This window comes from Melanotaenia boesemani, chromosome 23 (assembly GCF_017639745.1).
Source record: "Melanotaenia boesemani isolate fMelBoe1 chromosome 23, fMelBoe1.pri, whole genome shotgun sequence".
Classification (NCBI taxonomy): Eukaryota; Metazoa; Chordata; class Actinopteri; order Atheriniformes; family Melanotaeniidae; genus Melanotaenia; species Melanotaenia boesemani.
Window position 1 is genome coordinate 2,567,501 of NC_055704.1, and position 24,580 is coordinate 2,592,080.

Below are 24,580 nucleotides of genomic sequence, written 5' to 3' on the forward strand. Positions count from 1 at the left end.
TGGATGGATAGGTAGACGGATGGACTGTTAGATGGATGGATGGATGAATGGACTGTTGGATGGATGAAAGGTGGGATGGATGGATGGACTGTTGTATGGATGGAATGTTGGATGGATGGATAAACTGTTGGATGGATGGATGGATGGATGGACTGTTGGATGGATGAAAGGTTGGATGGATGGATGGACTGTTGGATGGATGAAAGGTTGGATGGATGGATGGACTGTTGTATGGATGGAATGTTGGATGGATGGACGGTTGGATGGATGGATAAACTGTTGGATGGATGGATGGATGGATGGATGGATGGATGGATGGATAGGTAGTTGGATGGATGGATGGATGGATAAATAGGTAGTTGGATGGATGGATGGATAGGTAGACGGATGGACTGTTGGATGGATGGATGGATGAATGGACTGTTGGAAATCCAGGTGAGCTATCCGACAGTCTCTCTGCACTCTAAAGACTTCAGGTGTTAAAAACTTGCCATGTAAATCAGACTACTTGTCGGCGTATGCGGAGCCTGAAGACTACATTCATGAGTTTTAATTTTTCCACAGAACGGATGAAGCAGCCTGGAAAACACTGAAGTGTACAGGAATCATTTTAACTTCCGGATTCTTCACCTGCAGCTGAAAACATTTTGATTGTTAAATCCCAGAAAGCTGTTTCTGATCACTTCTCTACAGAATACAGCGTTTTATCTCCATGTTCATATAAAAAGTTATTCTCATTACCTTAAAACATCATCATAGACTATAAATATCGGAAATCCGTTTGGTTGAAGAAATCTGATAAACAGTTTACTCACTCATTTAACTAAACTCATCAGTTACCCAATCAACCAGCTTAAGTTTGGGCCTCTCAGGTTGTTTCTATTCATTCAGTCACAGAAACAAATCTGATTTCTGTCATTATTTGAACTCACTTCCTCATTTTGTGGCTAAAATTTCTCATAAATATTTTTCATTCATAATAATTATCACATTTAATAATCTTATGTACACAGGATGTTTTATATTTACAGAAAATAAACTAACCAATCCTGTTTAGTTCCACAGAAACACAAACTTCATACGCCGCTCCCTCCTTGCTCTGACTGGTCAACTCCAGTGGTCTGATCCACAAGCTCCACCCATCACTGGAGTTCAAATGAGTTTAAAATTCATCCAGTTTTTTTTTTTGTTAGTTTTTTTCTGAATTTTGACAACATTTTACATACGTTGTCATAAAATAAGACTAAATATGGAGCATCTACCAGGTCCAAATTATCAGCTGCTGATTGTGTCAAACAGATCAGAAGTGAGTATCGATGGAATATCAGAAATCTAGTGAACCGATCAGGATGACGGAAAAAACATCAGGACTGTGCGTTTAACTGCTGAGAGGACCAAAAGTCAGCTGGAAGCTTCCAGAAGTTCCAATGTTAATACTGAGAGGCTTCGGAAAACAAAACAAAAAAAAAAAAAAAAGAAAAAAAAGGGAAAAACTAACTGGTTTTCTTTACTTTTTTCCCAAAAAGAAAAGATAGTTTTCTTTTTAAGAAGAAAAAAAAATCCCCAAAGTGATCTGGTGAAATTCAGGCATACATGGCAGATTCTTCAGTGGTTTGAACATCCTGGACGTCCAGAGGTCAGTTGGTGTTGCTATGGTGACGAGCTAAGCTGCTCCTGCCGGCGCCGCATGATCTCCACAAACTCTGCGCGGTCCGCCGCCGCCTAAAGACGGAAAGCGAGAAAACATCCAGCAAAATAAAGAGAAAACCGAAGGAGGAGCTCAGTGGGTGCTGCCTTCGTCAAAAGACTCCACCCCCGAATCCCAGGTGCTGGCTGCCAGTTTCTCCTGCCGCCTCCTCATGATCTCCTGGAGCTCAGATCCTGAACTCTTCTGGAGATGTCCGGAAAACATGGAGAGACAAACATGAGACGGAGAGATGGTTAGAGGATGGAAACATGAGCGGGAGATGCACATCTGATCCGAGGAGACTCCCTCAGGGAAACTTCAGTTTGATTCTGATCAGAACCTGAACAGAACCTGGAACCTGTTTTTAGAGCCCTCATACACCAAGCTGACAGTCGGGAATATCGGAACATCCTTTTCTTGTACAGAATGTCCTGTTGGCTCCATCACAGTCACACAGATGACTTTTTGAACTATTAGTAAGCTTGTCCATATAACCATCAAAATCTGATAATTGTGAGTAATCAGATTACTGTAATCAGATGCGACTGATCTAAAATGGGATATTCTAAAAATCCTGGTCCACATTTTCCAGCCCATTGTCGGATTTTTTTATGTATATACGTTGGTACAGCTGCTAATATGGGAGCTAATAAGGTGAAGAGCAGACTACATGTGAATGTTTTACTTTGTTTATTCTCAGACTTCCTGCTTTTCTTTGGTGCTCCACTCATGCTGTGGCGTGTCACTTTGTCCTGAGAATATTCTTTCCTTATAACCTTGTGTTCTCGTAGCCAATCATCCATTACTGCTCTCATCCTTGCTTGTGTACTACGTTGTTACTGGAGGATCCCACCAGGGGGGCGCATTAGAGAACTCAGACCAGATAGAGATGCTGAATTTGCAGGATGGAAAAAAATGCTAAACATGGAGACAATAGATGTGTGATTGGTTCAAAGATCAGGAGAATAAACGACAGCAGCGGAGATATAGATGGTCTGTAAGGACACTAAACCAATCACGCTGAGGCGAAGGTGAGTCCATCTCACTCGCTTTGCCAATGTGGGAAACTGACAACATGGTAAAGAAGTAGATCATTTCAGACTTGGTCAATAAGTTTGTCTCCTAAACTTTCCATCATTTTTACTGCTGTCCACCCTGTGACCTTAAATCTGGTCAAATGTTCCCGACGCTGCCCTCTACTGGTTACTGGAATACTGCAGCTTGTGAAAGCGTATAAATTTCTGAGAACATGAACAAACGATGCTTCAAACAAACAAACTATGCAAAGCACCCATGATGATTTGGTTTCTGATGGAAGAAAATAATTTGTCCACATGGAGCCGAAGCCGATTTAGTTTTAAAAAAAGTTTCTGTAAAAGCGAATTGTTTCCAGAAATGTGTGTGTTTAGACAAAACCAGTGAAAACTCTGCCAGGCCTGTAGGTGGTGCTGCTACAGAAATACAATAAAAACACAGAAGAAGACATTCTCAGAAACTCTCACAATGTAAACGTACGAAGATGAAGCTTAGCTGTGGGCGGGGCTTTTTATGCCAATTAACAGGAAGGTGGAGCTATGACATCATTGATCCAGAAAAGATGTGTAAGGGTTGTAACCATAGAAACAAAACTGTGGCATTTTCAGATTGATTCCCTCTGGGACCCAGTTTGAACATTTTGCGTTTTTGGGCAGGAAACAGTGACTCAGGTGGACGAGACGTTCAAACGATGAACTGGTCTTCATGTGGAAAATAAAAGCTGAATAAAAACAATCTGTATGTTTGTTTAAGTGCAAACACATTTATAATCGAACCGACAACTTTACTGCGTTTTGTTGGAGTTTTCTGAACAATGTAATGACTCCGGCTTCATTCTGCTCAGCAGCGTTACGACTTCCTGTTCAGGTTGTATGTTGGAAGGAATCACTGTGATGTGTCCAAGTGCATTTTTTCTTCCAGATGCTGATGATGTGAGGGACAGTCCTGCTGCTTGTTCAGTTTGGTGTGGAGGAGCTCTGAGGTTACATTCACTGCATCTTTCAACTGTTCCCCTGCAGAGCTACAAATAACCAGAAAGGCTCCTGGCTGGAGGATTTTAAACATAGACCAACCCCCCCCCTGTAGAGAGTCTTCCCCAGACCTTTTTTAATCTTGCTGCCTCTGAAGCTAATTATAGCCTCTTTATGCCTGAAAACCAGAAGATTTTCATCTAAAATCTTCGGATTGGAAGCTGAACATCTGGCTATGGCTACATGGCGTCCGAGCTGGAGACTGGAACTCCACGTAGACTCAGCCAGAAGCTTTGACAAACCTCAGGAAGCCTTTAGTGACGGCCGCTGCAAGCTGGAAAGAGCATGTGGATGAGAATATCTACAGCTGGATCAGTCAGGAGGCATGCTGGGAAAACTGGCTGCACAAACATCCCAGTACCAGCAATTTGGACATTTTTAGCCAAAGCAGGAGAGTGTGGAGACAAAAACAAGCCAATCATGACTGGATCTAATGCTTGTGCAGCCAGCTGCTGGTGAAAAGGTTCAATCCTGATCCGGAGATCAGACACGTCTTTGACCGGGATAAAATTCCATCATACTCACCTCCATTGAACTGGAAAAATAAACTTTTAAAGTCACTTTTACTGGAACATACAAACACAACAGCTAAATCTGCCAGACTCAGGTTTGTCTCCATTTCATCCAGGCCAGGAAAACATCTACATCCTGGTCTCTATAGGTAGGGGAGGGGGGTGGTGGGGGTTCAGGTGGAGCTGATTCATTTAAGTAGGACTTTATGCATGGCCACAGCAGGAGGACAAACTGGTGCTACCTTAAAGTGCAGCTACACATGAAACATGAAGCTTCGTTCTGACGGCCAGATTCAGGAGTTAATCAATCATCTGATCACCTGATCATCAGTCAGTTCATTTCAAGTCCCAAGTCTGCGAGGAGGACAAGTCTGCAGTCAAGAACCCGAAAGTCTCCAAGTCAGACAGACAAGATGAAACTAAAGTCTCAGTCAAGAAGAACAAGAAGGTCAGAGTCAGGAAGACCGTCACAACGAGTCGACTGGTTCTGGTAAAACTTGGTGTTCTAACGTTCCCTCCAGATGTTCTACAGCTGCTTTCTGCACACGCACACAAGAACCTTATTTCTATGCAGATTGAGGAAGCACCCATAAATCCATGTTGTTCTCAACTCCATCTATAAAAACAGCTGAACATCCGGGTTGTAAAATTAAATTAAATTAAATTAAATTAAATTAAAGAAAACTTATGATTACGACTGCCTTTATTGAAATGAGCATTTAAGTGTATTAAAAATATTAGCATGTCAATGCGTTAACATGCTAATTTGTTGATAAGTTGTACAAAAATACCTACCAATTAAGTTAATGGGAAAATAAACCAATAAACAGGAAAACAGTCTCTTTTCTTTAAATACCAATACCAAATACAAGACAGGTATGATGTCACGTTAAAACAAGTCAGGACTTCAGGTAAGTCCAGGAGACATGTCCTGGTGGATCTGCTGACTTTAAATTAAGTCATTAGTCCCGCTGGTTAAAGTCTAGAGTTCTAGTTAACCTGAAGTTCTTCATTCATCTTCTCTGTTTATCAGAGATGAGTTGTTAACATTTATCTAGCGAGTCCTCCATGTGATTGAGTCCCTTCAGGGAAGTTCTGGCCAACAGAACGCAGCTGTGAACGTGTTAAAGTGAACGATACCTTAATGAATGTGGGAACAATCAGAAGATCAAAGGAGGGTCAGAAGAAAACCTGCAGGTGGAAACAGACACCACACACCAGACCTTGCCAGAGTCGGGGACAGAAAAGATGCTGAAGAGACCTTCATCTTCCAGAGACCAACAGTCTGCAGCAGACAGATGAGACCACCCACAGGACATTTAGGAGGACGTCGTCCCCCACCACACTGGTTGTGGTTTCACTGATCTTCTGAATTATGGTCAATAGATTTAAACTGAAGAAGAAAAAGCTTGGACTAATCTCTGTGTTTGAGTCATCTCCGTTTGCTGCAGCCAATCAGAAGGCTGGAAGCTTGGCTCACATACAAATATCAACATCATGAGCCAATGAACAACGTTTCCTCTAGTGATTGACAGGTGAGCTGACAGAACCACGATCCTCTAGCTGATCAGAGCTGATTTGCTCGTCAATAATCCATTGAGTTTTCACTCGGAGGACAATTCAGAAGATTTAATCAATGTTAATCTGAATATTAGATATTCCAGCTTCATATTTTTAGATTAATTCTCCATAACTTTATTGTTACAAAGCTCATTTAACAATTATTTTGAGACTTTTTCTTTAAAAATTGTACTTATTCCAAACAGTTTTAAAGCTTTTTCCAGCAGATATTTTAACTGAATTCAGTTTATGTGGAAACGATCCAACCCACCGCAGTTAAAGGTGGATGTCTGATGGTAAAGTTCCAAACTCATCAGGTGAGTTTTACTCATGAATGAGCCCAAATTGATCCAAAAAGTTTGAAAACACAATATTCCTAATATTCTATTCCATTTTTAAAATAAACTAAATTATATTATTTTTCAACTGATTTTAGAACCAAAACTATTAAATACTTAAAATATAAGCTTAACAATATATATTTGTTCTCTTTTTAACTGTTATGTATAATCTTGTTTGACCAATGTGGGACAAATAAACAGATCTCTGATCCTATTAATATGCTTATTAATTTTAAGTATTTTACTTCCATTAATGCATGTTAATCTCCTCAGAAATTTTGAAGGAATTTTCTAACCTTATTGTAATATAAAAAATAAAAAATTTACTGTATATAAACACATATTTTATTGTACTTCATTCCAATATCTCTTTAAAATATAACATTTATTTCAAAATATTTCATAATATATTTTTCATGTCTTAAAAAAAAAATTAAGACTTTTTTTTTTTTTTACTTAATTCTTAAATATTGACTATCAGGGAAATCAAGTCGGAAAAGATTTATTCCTGAACATTCTGACTTTATTTCTAAATTACGATGAAATTGTTGTAAATTCTTGTGACCCGTCTCTCAGAGAACTTTTATCCCTGACTGGACGGTTTAAAGTCGGATTGGCGACACCCACCTCCAGTGCTGCCTTCTGCACGGTGACCTGACTGAATACTCGTGCTCCGTCATCAGGACAAACCGTCTTCAGCTCCTCCTTGTTGAGGGAGAACAGCTGAGCTCCGGTCAGCACGCCGAGGCTGCTGATGGTGCTGCAGACACAAACGCCACAGTTAAACATGGTGGTGGGATGAAAGCTGTCCTGTCCAACACCGCTTTCAGTAAAACCTTGAGACTCACACTGGGCTGAAGCCTTTGGCCTCCAGCCATGCTTTGACGTCCTCTGGAGACGAGTCGTAAGTGATGCTGATGGATGGCAGGCTGCTACTGCGAGACGGAACCTGGAACTTCTTCTGAGCGCTGCGACCCAAAGTCAGTCTGTGCGCCAACTCGTCCTGAACCTCCTCCATGTTGGACTTCCTGCCTGCAGCACCAAAAAACAACATAATTTTTTAAATTTATAAATGTAAAAATAATAATAATAATAAAAAGTTACCGTTTTGAAATAAGTATGTTCAGAACTTCAGAACTCGGCGGCACGAGTTCTGACAAGGACCAGAGGGCGGGAACACATCACACCAGTTTTAAAATCACTGCATTGACTCCCCGTGCATTTCAGGATTGATTTTAAGGTTCTTTTTTAGTAGTTTATAAATGTCTTAATGGTCTTGGGCCCTCTTATTTATCTGACTTGCTTTTAAATTATGAACCCTCGTGGACCCTGAGGTCCTCTGGTAACAGTCTATTAGTTGTTCCAAGGGTAAGGACCAGGACATATGGCGAGGCCTCTTTCCATTGTCATGGCCCTCGACTGTGGAACAGTCTGCCAGAGAACCTCAGGGCTGCAGAGAACGTTGATGTTTTTAAAAAGAGGCTTAAGACCTACCTTTTTAGCTTAGCTTTCGCCTAAATTTTATTTGATCTTAATTTATTTTACATAATTTTACTTCACATTAATTTCTTTTCATTTTACTCAACTGTATTGTTTCTTATTTTTTTATTAACTTATTTATACATTTATTTATTTATTCAATCTTAGCTGTTCTTACTGTTTCTTGAGGAAATTTAATTTTTGTTTCAACTCCAGTGTTTTCCTCATGGGGATCCTCCACGCCGGGGGTTTTACCTGATCGGTCTGGGGGTTGTTGCTGTATTGATTGCCCTTGTCTGGTTGGCTGGGGCCCCCGACCTGCAGCCTTATGGCTGTGGTGTGGGCCCTGGTCTGCACTGTTTGATGTGTAAAGGCTTATTTTGGTTTTAATATGCATGAATTGAAATGTGCTTTTTTTTTTTTTTTTTTTTCTTCGTGTGTGTGCTTTGATTGAAATTTTGTTGTGACTTAGGTTTTTAAGATGCCAAAACTGTTGCATTTTTATTATGTGAAGCACTTTGTGCTGCAATCCTGCATGAAAAGTGTTATATAAATAAAGTTTGATTTGATTTGATGATGTTAACCGTTAGCATGTTAACGGTTAACATTACCTAAACATACCAAAAAAAAGTTAAAAACAGTCTGAACTTCTGTTTCTTTTACTGCCAAAACTTAAAACTTTATTAAACATCTTTGCTAAAGTGGCCATTTAAGTTAAGTTTCTTATAAAATTTCAAGATCTTTTCTAAATGTTTAAGAACTATTCAAAGTTGAAAAGCTGATATGTGTTAACAGTTTGCACGTTAGCATGTTAACTGTATGTTGGCATCATAGACTGTCTATAAAAGATGGACAGACGTCACCCGTAGGTTTCTGAAGAGCTGAATTGAAGCTCATTGGGCGGTTCCCGTCGCCATCTTGGCAGCGTCACGCGTGTCATCATTCCCGGAAAATCAAAAAATGGGGAAAGAGGTGGAGCTGAGAGGGGGACTGTGATGGTGGGGGTGGATGATTGACATCCATCAAACTCCGAACTGCCTGTAGCTAAGAGCTAACTGAGCTAAACCAGAACTAACGGTAGCTAACCAGCTAACGAAGGTAGGCGGGCTAAAACTAAGTCAAAACTAAGTTATGCATGTTGTTCTACTCCAACCGGTACAGGCTTGAAAGCCTACTACCAGTTAAGCATATCAGGTGATGTGCATCTCTGTAATGAGAAGGGGTGTGGTCTAATGACATCAACACCCTATATCAGGTGTGCATAATTATTAGGCAACTTCTATTCCTTTGGCAAAATGGGTCAGAAGAGAGATTTGACGGACTCTGAAAAGTCAAAAATAATGAGATGTCTTGCAGAGGGATGCAGCACTCTTAAAATTGCCAAGCTCTTGAGGAGTGATCATCGAACAATCAAGCGTTTCATTCAAAATAGTCAACAGGGTCGCAAGAAGCGTGTTGAAAAAACAAGGCGCAAAATAACTGCCCATGAACTGAGGAAAATCAAGCGTGAAGCTGCCAAGATGCCATTGGCCACCAGTTTTGCCATATTTCAGAGCTGCAACATCACTGGAGTGCCAAGAAGCACAAGGTGTGCAATACTCAGGGACATGGCCAAGGTAAGGAAGGCTGAAAAACGACCACCACTGAACAAGACACACAAGATAAAACGTCAAGACTGGGCCAAGAAATATCATAAGACTGATTTTTCTAAGGTTTTATGGACTGATGAAATGAGAGTGAGTCTTGATGGACCAGATGGATGGGCCCGTGGCTGGATCAGTACAGGGCAGAGAGCTCCACTCCGACTCAGACGCCAGCAAGGTGGAGGTGGGGTACTGGTATGGGCTGGTATCATCAAAGATGAGCTTGTGGGACCTTTTCGGGTTGAGGATGGAGTCAAGCTCAACTCCCAGTCCTACTGCCAGTTTCTGGAAGACACCTTCTTCAAGCAGTGGTACAGGAAGAAGTCAGCATCGTTCAAGAAAAACATGATTTTCATGCAGGACAATGCTCCATCATACGCATCCAAGTACTCCACTGCGTGGCTGGCCAGAAAAGGTCTAAAAGAAGACAAAATAATGACATGGCCTCCTTGTTCACCTGATCTTAACCCCATAGAGAACCTGTGGTCCCTCATCAAATGTGGGATCTACAGGGAGGGAAAACAGTACACCTCTCTGAACAGGGTCTGGGAGGCTGTGGTTGCTGCTGCACGCAATGTTGATCGTGAACAGATCAAGACACTGACAGAATCTATGGATGGCAGGCTTTTGAGTGTCCTCGCAAAGAAAGGTGGTTATATTGGTCACTGATTTGTTGTATACAGAAATGTATATTTGTAAATTTTGAGTTGTTATTTTGGTTTCCCTGGTGAAAATAAATAAGTGAAATGGGTATATATTTGGTTTTTGTTAAGTTGCCTAATAATTATGCACAGTAATAGTCACCTGCACACACAGATATCCTCCTAAGTTACTAAAACTAAAAAAGCCCCACTCCAACTTCCAAAAATATTCAGCTTTGATATTTATGAGTCTTTTGTGTTCATTGCAAACATAGTAGTTGTTCTATAATAAAATTAATCCTCAAAAATACAACTTGCCTAATAATTCTGCACACCCTGTATGCCGAATTTCAAGATTAAATAACATCCAAATGGATGAGTTAGAAAAAAATTCACCCCCCCTCACAGTTGTCATGAAGGTAAACCTGACTTATTAATCCTAAAATGGATTTTTGTACCAGGCTTTAAACATGTTCATTTCTGCTGTGAAGTTGGTCTTTTTAACATGGGAGTCTATGGGGATTTGCTCTGTTTTGGAGCCCCTAGCAGATGAGGGGTAAACTGCAATTTTTCATAGGCTTCACATTTTACAGGCAGAGGTTGCCGCTTAGTTGGCATCTTAACTTTTCATGATAGCATGCTAAGTTGTTTATACGTCATCATGCTAAGTGTTCACATGTTAGTATGTTAACTGTTGGCACGCTATAGCATGTTAACTGTTCACATGTTAACTGTTAACATGTTAGCATGTTAGCATTAGAATAACTTCATCTATTAGCATGATAACGGACTAATGTACAAACAGTTAACATGCTAGGGTATTAACGGATAAGACAATAGGATGTTAACTTTTCACATGCTATGCAAAATTGTTGTCATTGTACCCGTTCACATTAGGATGTTAACTGCTAAAAAGTTATGTTAACTTTTCACACATTTGCATGAACAAGAATGAGTGATAAAATAATAAGAATAATCAGCTGATTGACTGAAACATGTTTCCAGACGGTTGAGTTTACAGAATCTCAAGTTAACAGACGTTAGTTTCCTTACTAACAGACTCACGTCCGCCAGCTGCAGGTTTCTGGATGCTCTGCTCCTTCATGGCGGCGCTGCCAGCGTTGCTGGACGTGTTGCTGTTATGCCGGTTGATCGTGCTGCCGGCAGCCGGCTTGGAGGGCTCTGTGGCCGGAGGAGGCAGCGGTGGTGTGGGGAGCCTGACGGGGGCAGGAGGCGGTGGCGTGGGGGCAAGGGGTATTGAAGCAGCTGCAGGCTTACTGGGGAGGGGGTCAGTCTTGATGGTCTGCTTCTGGAGGACAGAAGTAGTTTTTATTATCTGGTCAATCCTGAACGTCAGCAGCAACCTCTGATGCAGGAAGTTAAAGGTAGGGTAGGAGATGTTTTCCAGGAGCATTTTTATTGTATTGTATTTATATTTATTGAGTCGGAGCTTGGCTAGCTTATTACATCAAAATATATGCCTATATCGAATGAGAAAAGAAAAGTTTTGGAGAAGGTTACTTCCAAGAAAAACCTGAAGGAGAGCGGAGCAAGAGCAGAGTTGCATCAGTGCGGCATTTGAGTGGTGGTGTCAACTAAAGCAACAGAAAGGGCTGTAAAGTGATGCCATGATGGCACTACTTCCTCTTGATAGGTAAGATAACATTATGTCTTAATGTTAGCGAAGGTTAGCAAATCAATGCTGCAGGGGAAGTCTGAAGAAAAGGGTTTGGACTTTTGAATTGTGTGTTTTTTTTCAGGATCTCCTACCCTACCTTTAAATAGTTTTCATGACTACAGGATGCACATTCACATGGAGACACAAACCAAACAACATGTTAACACATGTTCAGTCAGCACATTAACACTCATTTTTCCACCATATCTCAGGAAATGTCATGAAGACAACACCTCACACTAAAGGACAATAAATATGAAGTAATAGTTCCTTAATACTTTCTGAATTTACAACTTTATTCATACTTTATTCTCCAACTTTAAAACAAAATATTACAAACTGAATACAGGTCTCCAAATTACAAGACAACAACTTTCCCCTTTTAATATAATTTTATAAAACATTTGAGTTTTATTTTAGGTAGGTGTATTAAAGCTGGAATGCTAACAACATCTTAGCGTGCTAACAAGTACTTTTCATACTGGTCAGCTTAAACTCTTTAAACAGAGAGAGGCTGCTTCTTAAAGTCAATGAAATTCCTAAATAACTGCTGTATTTAGGTTGCCATTATTAAAATTCTCCAAACAGATCCAATGTCAAAGACCCTTGTAAAGTTTTAATTTCAAGGATATTTTGATGCATCCTCTGCATTCTCAAAATCACCCACAATCCTCTGCACACATTCAGAATGCTGCAGACAAAAGAAAACCCCTGTTTCTACAAAAACTTTTAACTATAAAACAAATTTGGTAATCATATTTGCTAACATTGCAGATAACCGGCTGCATTAAATTTCTGATATTAGAATTTATTTTCTGAATTTTAAAAACTATTTAAAGTTATTTAAAGTTGGAAAGAAGAAACGCCGTTTGCACATTAATATGTTGTTCGTCCATTAGCATGTTAGTTAGCATGTTAACGGTTTGCACATAGCATGTCAACTATTCGTACGTTTCATATTAACTGTTCGCACCTTAGCATATTAACTGTTTGCATGTATGTTAACTCTTTAAACTTGAGCATATTAAAATTTTCACGTTAGCATGCTAAAATATTCAAACATTATCATGCTAACTGTTTCCAAGTTAGGATGTTGACTGCTTAAAAGTTAGCATGCTAGCTGTTCGTACATTAGCATGTTTGTTAGGAACCAGTACAACCCCACACGGTCAATGGACTGTGGACACAAATAAAACAGAAATAAATGACTACAACTGTGACGAAAAAATCGGAACAATTCATCGATCAACAACGTAAATATTTTGGTTTGTGGGACCAGTCTGAATGTTTCATTTCCTGCAAGAGAAAACTTCAGACAATTTCAAATCTTGATCTGATGCAAGCAGACTGACATAGAGTACAAGGAGGATAACTGACTGGTCCAGACACTGCAGGCTTCCACAAACCGGCCAATCAGAACAAAGGAAGTTTTTTTTTTTTTTTTTTTTGTGGTTTAAGAGATGGTGATTCTAAACAGATGAACTGAGGAGCAGGAAGAACAAGAAAACATAGAAAGAGCAGAGTCTTTAGAAAATATTCAGATGCTAACATTAGCATGTTGCACAGCATGTTTCGTGTGGATGAGATGAAAAAAGTTTCATCATGTCAGAATAAAGACAAACCAAAACGAAAAACATGTTCGTTCACACATTTAGACATGAACAAAACTTATTTCCAGTGTTTGGTGTTTACCTCATTTAACTCTCCCAGTAACTGCTGCTGATGTAAAAATGGAACATAAAGATGGATATGAGATGGAGCAACAAGTTTTATTACAACTACAAACTACACAATCACTGTTAAACTACCATTAAACGAACAGTCCCACATTCAGTCAGCAGAGTGCTAAACACAGAGCAACAAAAATAGGATTTAATCACTTTATTAATTATTTTCATCTAATATTTTAGTACTCTTATTCATCTATTGATCTATTTACTAAATTTAATTAAAATATTCTAAATAAAACCTAATTTCCTGGATCATGCCCAATATAAATCAGAAAAACATTTCCAGACATCATAATGTTAAAAAACCGACCGTGTTGTAAACATCAGCTGTAACTGACTTCAAGTCTTTAACATGATTTAAAAGTTGATGAAACTTCCGACTCCACTGCAGACCTGAACCCACCTTCTAACATCCAGCATGTGGACTTGGTGATGAACATTTAGTTGAAATCAGAGCAAACGTCATTCAATCCACTGAAAGCAATGCCGCTTATTCCCCAAAATGTTGGGACTGTTCCTTTAAGGTGAATCACAGCAAAACAAATAAGAAAACAACTGAACACACAGCTCGGTCCGGCCTACCTTAAACAGCTCAAACTCCTTCTTTGGCATCATGAGCTTTAATGACGAGAAATAAAAGATGAAGATGAGATGATGGTGGAAGTATGAAGATGACAGTGGAAGGATGGAGGATGGTGGAAGGATGGAGGATGAGAAATGGTGGTCAGCAGTTGTTACCTGGATGGTGTGGCTGTAGATGGGATCTCCTCGGCTGTTCATGTCCACTGCTTTGGTAATCTCCAGGATGTTGTTTGGCACGTAGCCGGACATCCCGCAGCCGTTACGGACCTTCCACCACTGCTTCCTGTCGTCCAGAACCTGACAGGCAAAGCTCAGGGTTTAGCTGATCATTACAGCAGCAACAGTTACATCATCAACACAGAAATCAGATGTTTCATAGAAATAATGTTTCTGACACAAAACATCTTCATCATCATCTTCATAATTTGTACATTCTCAAGTTGTAACCATAATCAACAAATGTTTCTTTTTTATTATGACCATTTGTTTGTACTTTTATTACTGTTATTAAAATTACTTTTATTTTATTTTAATATTATTCTTTAATTAACTCCCACTATTATTGTAATGATTACTACATGCTAATGACTAATCACTAAATGGTTTTGCTGTTACAACTCACCTGATTACATATAATAATAATAATAATAATCCTTTATTAGTCCCACAGTGGGGAAATGTGCAGCCCTAGGGCTGCACATTTCAGTGGGCTGCCCCTAGCAACCGGGGACCAGGGAGCAGTCGGAGGTTAAGGACCTTGCTCAGGGACGCGCAGTTTTTGGTTTTTACCCCAGGTGGCAGCCCGGTTACTTGAACCCAGGTTCTCCAGACCCAAGCCCACCTCTGTAACTGCTAGGCTATTATTACTATTATTATTAACCACATACATTCTTAAGTTGTAACCAAAATTAATTTTATCATTCTCATTCATTACTATTTCATATCATATTATTTTATTTTTATTTTTTTCTTACTATTTTTATTTAAATAATAATTATAATTCAAAACAACTATTGTACATTTTTCCATTATCTTATCTTTATCACTTATTATTGTTTCTATTATTTTTATTATGTTTGTTTTACCATTTGCTAATGATTCATCGCTATAAAATTACTTTGTTGTTGTGATATAATTAAACTTTATTACATATTTGTCATAATCACAACTTGCACCTTCTCTTTTTATTTTTTTATTATTTTGTGATCATATCATAATCATTAGTTATTGTGTAAAAATTTCAGCATGTGTAAATTTCATTAGCAGTAACCATGTATTATCCCCATCACACCACCTTTATATTATTGATTAATTATCATTCTAAAACAAATATTCATTAATATGAATGTATAATCCTGGAGGCACAACAACCAGAATTTGTCCACTTTGTTTTAAAGCCATAAATCAGCAGATTTTTACCTCGACGACCTCGTCTTTGAGCAACGACAGCTCCGTGTTGTTTCTCGCCACAAAGTCGTATTTGGATTTGGCAAACAGATTTTGTTGGATTCTTTCGGCATCAAACCCTCTGAAATACGGGCAGGAGGACATCGGAGGACACAAATACAGTTAATCTAACACAGAAACTCAACAGGACTTCTTTCCATTTAAATCTGAACTAATCTCGCCAGGAAACGTTAGGACTTTAAATGCATTACAATCAGTTCTACGTGAGGAAAGTGATGATTTCCATCAGTAAAAATAATCCTGCAGTTTCCACACATTTCCAGCCGTGGAGAAATGATCCGACTGCTGAGAGGAAACCAGATTTAAAACATCCCTCCATTTAAGATCTGCAGAGCCGAGGAGGCGAAGGAGAGGATCCCAATCAGGAGGAAAGTCAGATTTAAGATTTAAATAAACAAATCAGACACAGAAAAGACCACAGAAGAAGAAATAATCAGCAGGAAGTGAAAGATGTTTCTACAGAAGGACGCCTGTTCATCAGTCTGAACAGAAACGGTTAAATACTGCTGAGATGAAAGAAACATTATTTATCAATTCAATAAAAATTATTTTTTAAAACTTCAATTTAATTATTTTTTTCCTGTTTAATTTCTATTAAATTAAATAACTGAATAATTAAAGGCACATTTTTTTTTGTTTGGGATTAATATTTAAATCATTACAGCAGATATCACAACAGTCAGAATTTCTAAGATTTTAAATTAATGAAAAAAAAAAATTCTGAAAATAAATATTCATTTACATCCTATCAAATACTAACATTTACCACTAACCTTCCATCATCTTTGTGTTTTATTATTTATCATATCTTTGTTCAGAAAAAAATGTTCCAGATTAAAATAATTTAATAAAAACTTTTACATTATTTTATTTGAAATGTAATCAGTTTATTACCATTTAAATATATATTAGCTTAATTTATTTTGTCAAAGAATATTAGAAAAATAGTTGTATAAATAAATTTTTATTTATATATTTTATTTATTTATTTTATTTTTATTTAAATTCCTTGTTCTATTATAATAATTAAGTTAGTTATTAAATTGCTATAAATTGATTATTTATTTATTTGGATTATTTGACAGAGACATTGTATTTGTACAAAGTCACAATTTTGTAGCTGATGCCATGCAGAGTTTTTAGCCAAAGCTAGTTCTCATCTCTTGTCCCGGGTTGGGCCTTTCTACACTACATTAAAATACAATAATGTATTAAAAACCTATATAAAACTCACCTAAACACACAATACAAAATCTATAATTCATTCACACACACATATACAGTACTATTTACAAGCGGTTACAGTTTTAGCCAAAATTTAAGCCTAGTGGTGAAGGTTTTAAACTCAGATATTGTCTTGAGTTCAGTTGGTAAGGAATTCCACAGCTTTGCACTTTTATAAGAAAAGGCAGACGGACCAAACGAAGTTCTGCAGTGTGGGAGCTTCCGCTTCTGGTTGGTGGAACCGCTGGTGACTCTGTTGCTGTTCTGTCTCTGAACAAATGAACTAAGTCGCTCTGGTGCTAAATTATTGATACATCTGAATATTAGATTGCACAAGCACAAGTCACTAAAACTTGCAAAGCTTAGCAATTTATACTTCTCAAGAATTTTACAGTGGTGGTAGCAGACTAGCTTTTTGTCCATAAGTTTTATTGCTTGATTGTACAATGAGCCAATGCACTTTGTGGCTGAGGGAGTTGTGTGGCCCCATGCTGTCATGCAATATGATATATGTCATAGCACGCATATAAAGGGCGGCCTTGTCTGGGATATAGTCCCTGATTAGTTTAAAATAATTTAAATAGTTTTTTTATTGTTTTTGAGAATTTTCTTAATGTGTTTATCAAATTTCAGTTGGGGGTCAAGGACCAACTCAAGATATGTAAATTCTCTTACAGATTTTGAGTTTTTGTTTTGCATGTATTTGGAAACTATGTTTCACATTTTGTTTTCTAATAGGAAAAAACAGTCGTTCTCCAGCTTCCTGCCACTGATGCAGCTTAAAGGGTGGGATCAGTTCTCCAGGGCGTCATGTGACCTGGGAGTTACCGGTCTACACGGCGGCTGACGGCGTGTTTTAGAGCAGCCATGGCCGTGTCCTGATCCAGGATCTGCAAGCGTTTGTAGGAGTTGGAGAAGGCGTACCCATCAGCAGGAGGGAACCTCTGGACAGCAGTCTGCTGCAGACACAGAACACGGATCACGGGTTAACAGCACAACATCTCCACATGTTTAATCATGGTGGAGCTGATTGCAGACCTCCTGAGCCGCAAGCAGCCTTAGATCGTCCCGTCTCTGGAGGTCCGCACTGGCGAGACTCTCAGCGAGCTGCATCAGGTCCAGTTCTCGACTTTGAGGTGCGTCCCTCAACACGGGAGGTTCCCACCCGTCACGGAACCGCAGCTCACACGGAGGAAAGTACTGGTCCTTCGGCCACTCCAATCTGGAGAGCATAGAGACAAAAAAACAATAATAACATGAGGAGAAAAATAACATGTTTATCTAACATGATGAGAACATGATGCAGATCTAACATGAGAACATGATGCAGATCCAACATGAGAACATGATGCTGATCCAACATGAGAACATGATGCAGATCTAACATGAGAACATGATGCTGATCCAACATGAGAACATGATGCAGAGATCCAACATGAGAACATGATGCAGATCTAACATGAGAACATGATGCAGATCCAACATGAGAACATGATGCAGATCTAACATGAGAACATGATGCAGATCCAACATGAGAACATGATGCAGATCCAACATGAGAACATGATGCAGATCCAACATGAGAACATGATGCAGATCTAACATGAGAACATGATGCAGATCCAACATGAGAACATGATGCTGATCCAACATGAGAACATGATGCAGATCCAACATGAGAACATGATGCAGATCTAACATGAGAACATGATGCAGATCCAACATGAGAACATGATGCTGATCCAACATGAGAACATGATGCAGATCCAACATGAGAACATGATGCAGATCTAACATGAGAACATGATGCAGATCCAACATGAGAACATGATGCAGATCCAACATGAGAACATGATGCTGATCCAACATGAGAACATGATGCAGATCCAACATGAGAACATGATGCAGATCCAACATGAGAACATGATGCAGATCCAACATGAGAACATGATGCAGATCCAACATGATGAGAACATGATGCAGATCCAACATGAGAACATGATGCAGATCCAACATGATGAGAACATGATGCAGATCCAACATGATGAGAACATGATGAAGATCCAACATGAGAACATGATGCAGATCCAACATGATGAGAACATGATGCAGATCCAACATGAGAACATGATGCAGATCCAACATGATGAGAACATGATGAAGATCCAACATGATGAGAACATGATGAAGATCCAACATGAGAACATGATGCAGATCCAACATGATGAGAACACGATGAAGATCCAACATGATGAGAACATGATGCAGATCCAACATGATGAGAACACGATGAAGATCCAACATGATGAGAACATGATGAAGATCCAACATGAGAACATGATGCAGATCCAACATGATGAGAACACGATGAAGATCCAACATGATGAGAACATGATGAAGATCCAACATGAGAACATGATGCAGATCCAACATGATGAGAACACGATGAAGATCCAACATGATGAGAACATGATGAAGATCCAACATGAGAACATGATGCAGATCCAACATGATGAGAACACGATGAAGATCCAACATGATGAGAACATGATGAAGATCCAACATGATGAGAACATGATGCAGATCCAACATGATGAGAACATGATGAAGATCCAACATGATGAGAACACGATGAAGATCCAACATGATGAGAACATGATGAAGATCCAACATGATGAGAACATGATGAAGATCCAACATGAGAACATGATGCAGATCCAACATGATGAGAACACGATGAAGATCCAACATGATGAGAACATGATGAAGATCCAACATGATGAGAACATGATGCAGATCCAACATGATGAGAACATGATGAAGATCCAACATGATGAGAACATGATGAAGATCCAACATGATGAGAACATGATGCAGATCCAACATGATGAGAACATGATGAAGATCCAACATGATGAGAACATGATGCAGATCCAACATGATGAGAACATGATGCAGATCTAACATGATGAGAACATGATGAAGATCCAACATGATGAGAACATGATGCAGATCTAACATGATGAGAACATGATGCAGATCTAACATGATGAGAACATGATGCAGATCTAACATGATGAGAACATGATGCAGATCTAACATGATGAGAACATGATGCAGATCTAACAGGATGAGAACATGATGCAGATCCAACATGATGAGAACACGATGAAGATCCAACATGATGAGAACACGATGAAGATCCAACATGATGAGAACATGATGCAGATCCAACATGATGAGAACATGATGCAGATCCAACATGATGAGAACATGATGAAGATCCAACATGATCAGAACATGATGCAGATCCAACATGATGAGAACATGATGCAGATCCAACATGATGAGAACATGATGCAGATCTAACATGATGAGAACATGATGCAGATCCAACATGATGAGAACATGATGAAGATCCAACATGATGAGAACATGATGAAGATCCAACATGATGAGAACACGATGAAGATCCAACATGATGAGAACATGATGAAGATCCAACATGAGAACATGATGCAGATCCAACATGATGAGAACACGATGAAGATCCAACATGATGAGAACATGATGAAGATCCAACATGAGAACATGATGCAGATCCAACATGATGAGAACACGATGAAGATCCAACATGATGAGAACATGATGAAGATCCAACATGAGAACATGATGCAGATCCAACATGATGAGAACACGATGAAGATCCAACATGATGAGAACATGATGAAGATCCAACATGATGAGAACATGATGCAGATCCAACATGATGAGAACATGATGAAGATCCAACATGATGAGAACACGATGAAGATCCAACATGATGAGAACATGATGAAGATCCAACATGATGAGAACATGATGAAGATCCAACATGAGAACATGATGCAGATCCAACATGATGAGAACACGATGAAGATCCAACATGATGAGAACATGATGAAGATCCAACATGATGAGAACATGATGCAGATCCAACATGATGAGAACATGATGAAGATCCAACATGATGAGAACATGATGCAGATCCAACATGATGAGAACATGATGAAGATCCAACATGATGAGAACATGATGCAGATCCAACATGATGAGAACATGATGCAGATCTAACATGATGAGAACATGATGAAGATCCAACATGATGAGAACATGATGCAGATCCAACATGATGAGAACATGATGCAGATCTAACATGATGAGAACATGATGCAGATCTAACATGATGAGAACATGATGCAGATCTAACATGATGAGAACATGATGCAGATCTAACAGGATGAGAACATGATGCAGATCCAACATGATGAGAACACGATGAAGATCCAACATGATGAGAACACGATGAAGATCCAACATGATGAGAACATGATGCAGATCCAACATGATGAGAACATGATGCAGATCCAACATGATGAGAACATGATGAAGATCCAACATGATCAGAACATGATGCAGATCCAACATGATGAGAACATGATGCAGATCCAACATGATGAGAACATGATGCAGATCTAACATGATGAGAACATGATGCAGATCCAACATGATGAGAACATGATGAAGATCCAACATGATGAGAACATGATGAAGATCCAACATGATGAGAACATGATGAAGATCTAACATGATGAGAACATGATGCAGATCCAACATGATGAGAACATGATGAAGATCCAACATGATGAGAACATGATGCAGATCCAACATGATGAGAACACGATGAAGATCCAACATGAGAACATGATGCAGATCCAACATGATGAGAACACGATGAAGATCCAACATGATGAGAACACGATGAAGATCCAACATGATGAGAACATGATGCAGATCCAACATGATGAGAACATGATGAAGATCCAACATGATGAGAACATGATGCAGATCCAACATGATGAGAACATGATAAAGATCCAACATGATGAGAACATGATGCAGATCTAACAGGATGAGAACGTGACTGGAGCAAATCAAGAACAGAAAAAAAAAAAAAAGAACAGGATGAGAACATGAGAACGGAACGTGGTCTCTTCTTGTTACCTGCTTTTGGTCCATCCATCTCCCAGCGTCACCCACGTGTGGCGCTCCTCCGCCGTCCCTGCGGCGTGGAGGAAGTCGATGGCATCTCTGGTGAGCAGAGGAACCACAACGCTCCGAGCCAGATCCGGACTGCCGGATGCTTGGATCACCTGGAGAAACAGGAGAAGATCTGATTAGAACTTTGTCACCAAAAATGTTCTTCTCTGCAGATTTGATGTTCTCCATCCAAAGGTTTCCTCAGTGGACTCACCATCCGGAGAGGAGTAAACAGGAAGTGAACCAGATCCACAGCACTTGGGTTCTGGATCTGGTCCTTCAGTTTCCCCTGTGGGTCAGAACAAACACTGTGAGCAGATTTTTCCTGGCTCAGCAGCAGAAACCTGAACGTCTGATAGATTTGCAGGTACCAGTTGGTTGAAGGCGAACTTAAACTTCTGCAGACAGTCGATAAACTCGTCCTCACTGGGAGGTTTGGATCTCAGAGTCAGGACACCCTCTGGTGGACACAAACCACAACAAACTTTAACCAGGAGCACACAAAAAGAAGATGGTGATGATGAAGATGAGCTCAGTCAAGAAAAAACTGATTGAATTTAATAAAAACAAACAGGAAGTTGATCCCAGACAAACAGAAACATGAATGGAAGTAATGTATGGAATGGTAGAAATGACACAATAATAAGTCAAAGTACTTTACATTGTAGCCATTATTCCTATTCCTATTCAGAAAAGGTTGAATATAAAATAATCAATATGAAAAATGCTAAGAGAAATTTGATTTAGTTTCATATTCGTTTCATATTTATTCATTGACATGTTAAAATAATTTTTACTTCTCTATCAGGCTGCCTGGTTTAGTATTTTTAAAAATATATTTATTTAGAATTGTTCAAATTACGCACATTTGTCCTTTTATTTCTCTCTGCTGCTTTTCCAATTCAGTTTTCATATTTTTTCTTTTATCATATATTTATTGTTTATTGCTCTGATTTTTATTTATTTTTTGCCATTTTCCAAAAACAAAAAAAAATCTAAATTAAATTAAATTAATTAATTGTGTAAATACATAAATATGTAGATTAATTCTCAAAAAATATTTTATTTATTTCTTTATTGATGTATTCATATAGTTTACGTGTGTGAAGGAAAAGGAAATAAATTTAAAAGTTTCTTTGTGGACTTTCCTTTTAGGAATTTTTCACACATTATTTTAAGCATAATTTGAATCAATCTCTTAGTTATTTTTAATTTTTCTAATTTTTATTAATTTAACGTAGTAATTTTTGTCTCTGTTGTTCTTCTGTATTCGTGCAGCAGTAAAGATGGAGATGCTGCCCACCTCCTGGTCCTTTCTTCTTGCCTTTCTTGGCTTTCTTCCTCTTGGAGAGCTCGTTAAACGCCTCGGCAGCTTTTTGAAGTTTGGTGACAAAGAACTCGATGTCGTCCAGGATGTGGTTCAGGATTTGCTGCAAAATCATCAACAGTCATTCTAAATGATTAAACATGAACTAACAGAGCAGAGTCCAGTTCTTTACGTAAGCAGATTTTCCTCCAAAGCCTCCAAACTCTGATTATGTTTAAATCAAACTGCGCCGCTCAATCAGCTTAAATCTCTCCTCTATTGTGTGGTGAACAGGATCAACAACCAGCTGTTCTGAGATCAGCTGTCACTCACCACGTCTCGGTCCACTTGCGCTGCCGTCACGTCCACGTTGTCCTGCAAGAACTGCCGCTCGTCTGCAACACAAACCAGAAACACTCAAAAGTCTCGACATCAGAAACCGAGGAACCAGACAACAGGAAGTCAAACGTCTGGATGAGGAAGAAATGATCTGAACCCTCATACGAGCTGCAGCTGTGAAGCCAGATTCTGCTTTTTATTGGATTATTTCTGCTGAAACTTAACTTCAGTCACTTTCTAACAAAAGAGATCATTTGTTAAATTATCTTTAATTTCAGTTGGTTTCCAGCAAGTTTGTAAAGTTTAATATAATTCATTTTGATTTAATTTATCACTAAAGGAAACGTCTGTACGGAAGCTCTGAGTGGACCTAGAGGAAATTAATTATATAGAAATATAGATTTTATTTTTGTTTATTATTTTCCTTTTTGTTGTCGTTTCTGTTTAGTGTCAAAGAAAAGAAATTGGATCGATTTTCCCATTAAAAATGACCATTTAATTGTTTTAAAACCAGAAAACTGATAAGAACACTGTGATCCCAGGACCAGTGTTAAATTAACTATTTTTATTTCAGATGTTTTCCTGGTATCAAAGTGAAAACAGATTTTTCATCTGTTTTTTGTCTATATTTGAACACCAGAAGAAGTTTAACATGAATTTGTGGCAACAGGCGCTGAGAGGTAAAACAACATGCAAACATTTTTGTTTAAGGGTCATTAAAAACGTCTTCACCCTCTAAATAAAAAAAAACAAATCACATTTCAGCAGAAACCAGACAAACAGTTCAAATTAATCAGTTTTAATCAAACTTGGAACAACAGGAAGGAGTGTTTCACTCTCTGGCCACCAGCTGGCTTCAAACATCCACAACCAGTGATCCCAGCCACTCCATAGCCCACCCCGTCTGTGACGTTACTCACAGTCTTGCTGCTCATTGGCCCAGACTGACAAGGCTGTCGCTCGGTCCTTAAGATCCACCTGATCATCCAATGTGGGCGGTTCAGGGGCAGGGGCTGTGGGGGGAGGCGGGATCATGCCGTCACTCTTCAGGATCATCCTGCAGACACGATCAGCCAATCAGCTGCCAGGGTGAGGAAGCACTAAGTGAAGCATCGGAGAAAGCGTTCTTACTTCAGAGCCTCTGGACGTTTCTTCACTCTTCCTCCTTTGGCATCGATGATGGCACTCTCAATGTCAGCGTGGATCAGAGTCGCCTAATGGAAACACCGTGCCTTTAATTTCATTA

General features: G+C 38.9%; 1 protein-coding gene across 6 annotated transcripts in view; it reads right to left on the minus strand.

Moving 5' to 3' along the window:
* Positions 1-357: 357 nt before the first annotated feature.
* Positions 358-24,580, minus strand: part of eps8a (epidermal growth factor receptor pathway substrate 8a) — a 50,491-nt gene continuing 26,268 nt past the window's right edge. For 2 of the 6 annotated variants that reach the window (XM_041977539.1, XM_041977542.1), the window contains 15 exons: positions 24,466-24,548; positions 24,255-24,391; positions 23,329-23,390; positions 22,993-23,119; positions 22,061-22,149; positions 21,904-21,978; positions 21,654-21,802; positions 17,649-17,832; positions 17,439-17,569; positions 15,339-15,447; positions 14,076-14,216; positions 10,995-11,238; positions 7,015-7,198; positions 6,794-6,926; positions 358-1,891 (listed from right to left, as the gene is read on the minus strand). In XM_041977539.1, coding sequence (XP_041833473.1) covers positions 1,781-1,891; positions 6,794-6,926; positions 7,015-7,198; positions 10,995-11,238; positions 14,076-14,216; positions 15,339-15,447; positions 17,439-17,569; positions 17,649-17,832; positions 21,654-21,802; positions 21,904-21,978; positions 22,061-22,149; positions 22,993-23,119; positions 23,329-23,390; positions 24,255-24,391; positions 24,466-24,548 — 1,959 coding nt within the window. In that variant the 3' untranslated portion in view covers positions 358-1,780. The remainder of the gene's footprint in view (positions 1,892-6,793; positions 6,927-7,014; positions 7,199-10,994; positions 11,239-14,075; positions 14,217-15,338; positions 15,448-17,438; positions 17,570-17,648; positions 17,833-21,653; positions 21,803-21,903; positions 21,979-22,060; positions 22,150-22,992; positions 23,120-23,328; positions 23,391-24,254; positions 24,392-24,465; positions 24,549-24,580) is intronic. The other 4 variants (XM_041977541.1, XM_041977540.1, XM_041977545.1 and 1 more) reach the window with 4 other exon arrangements.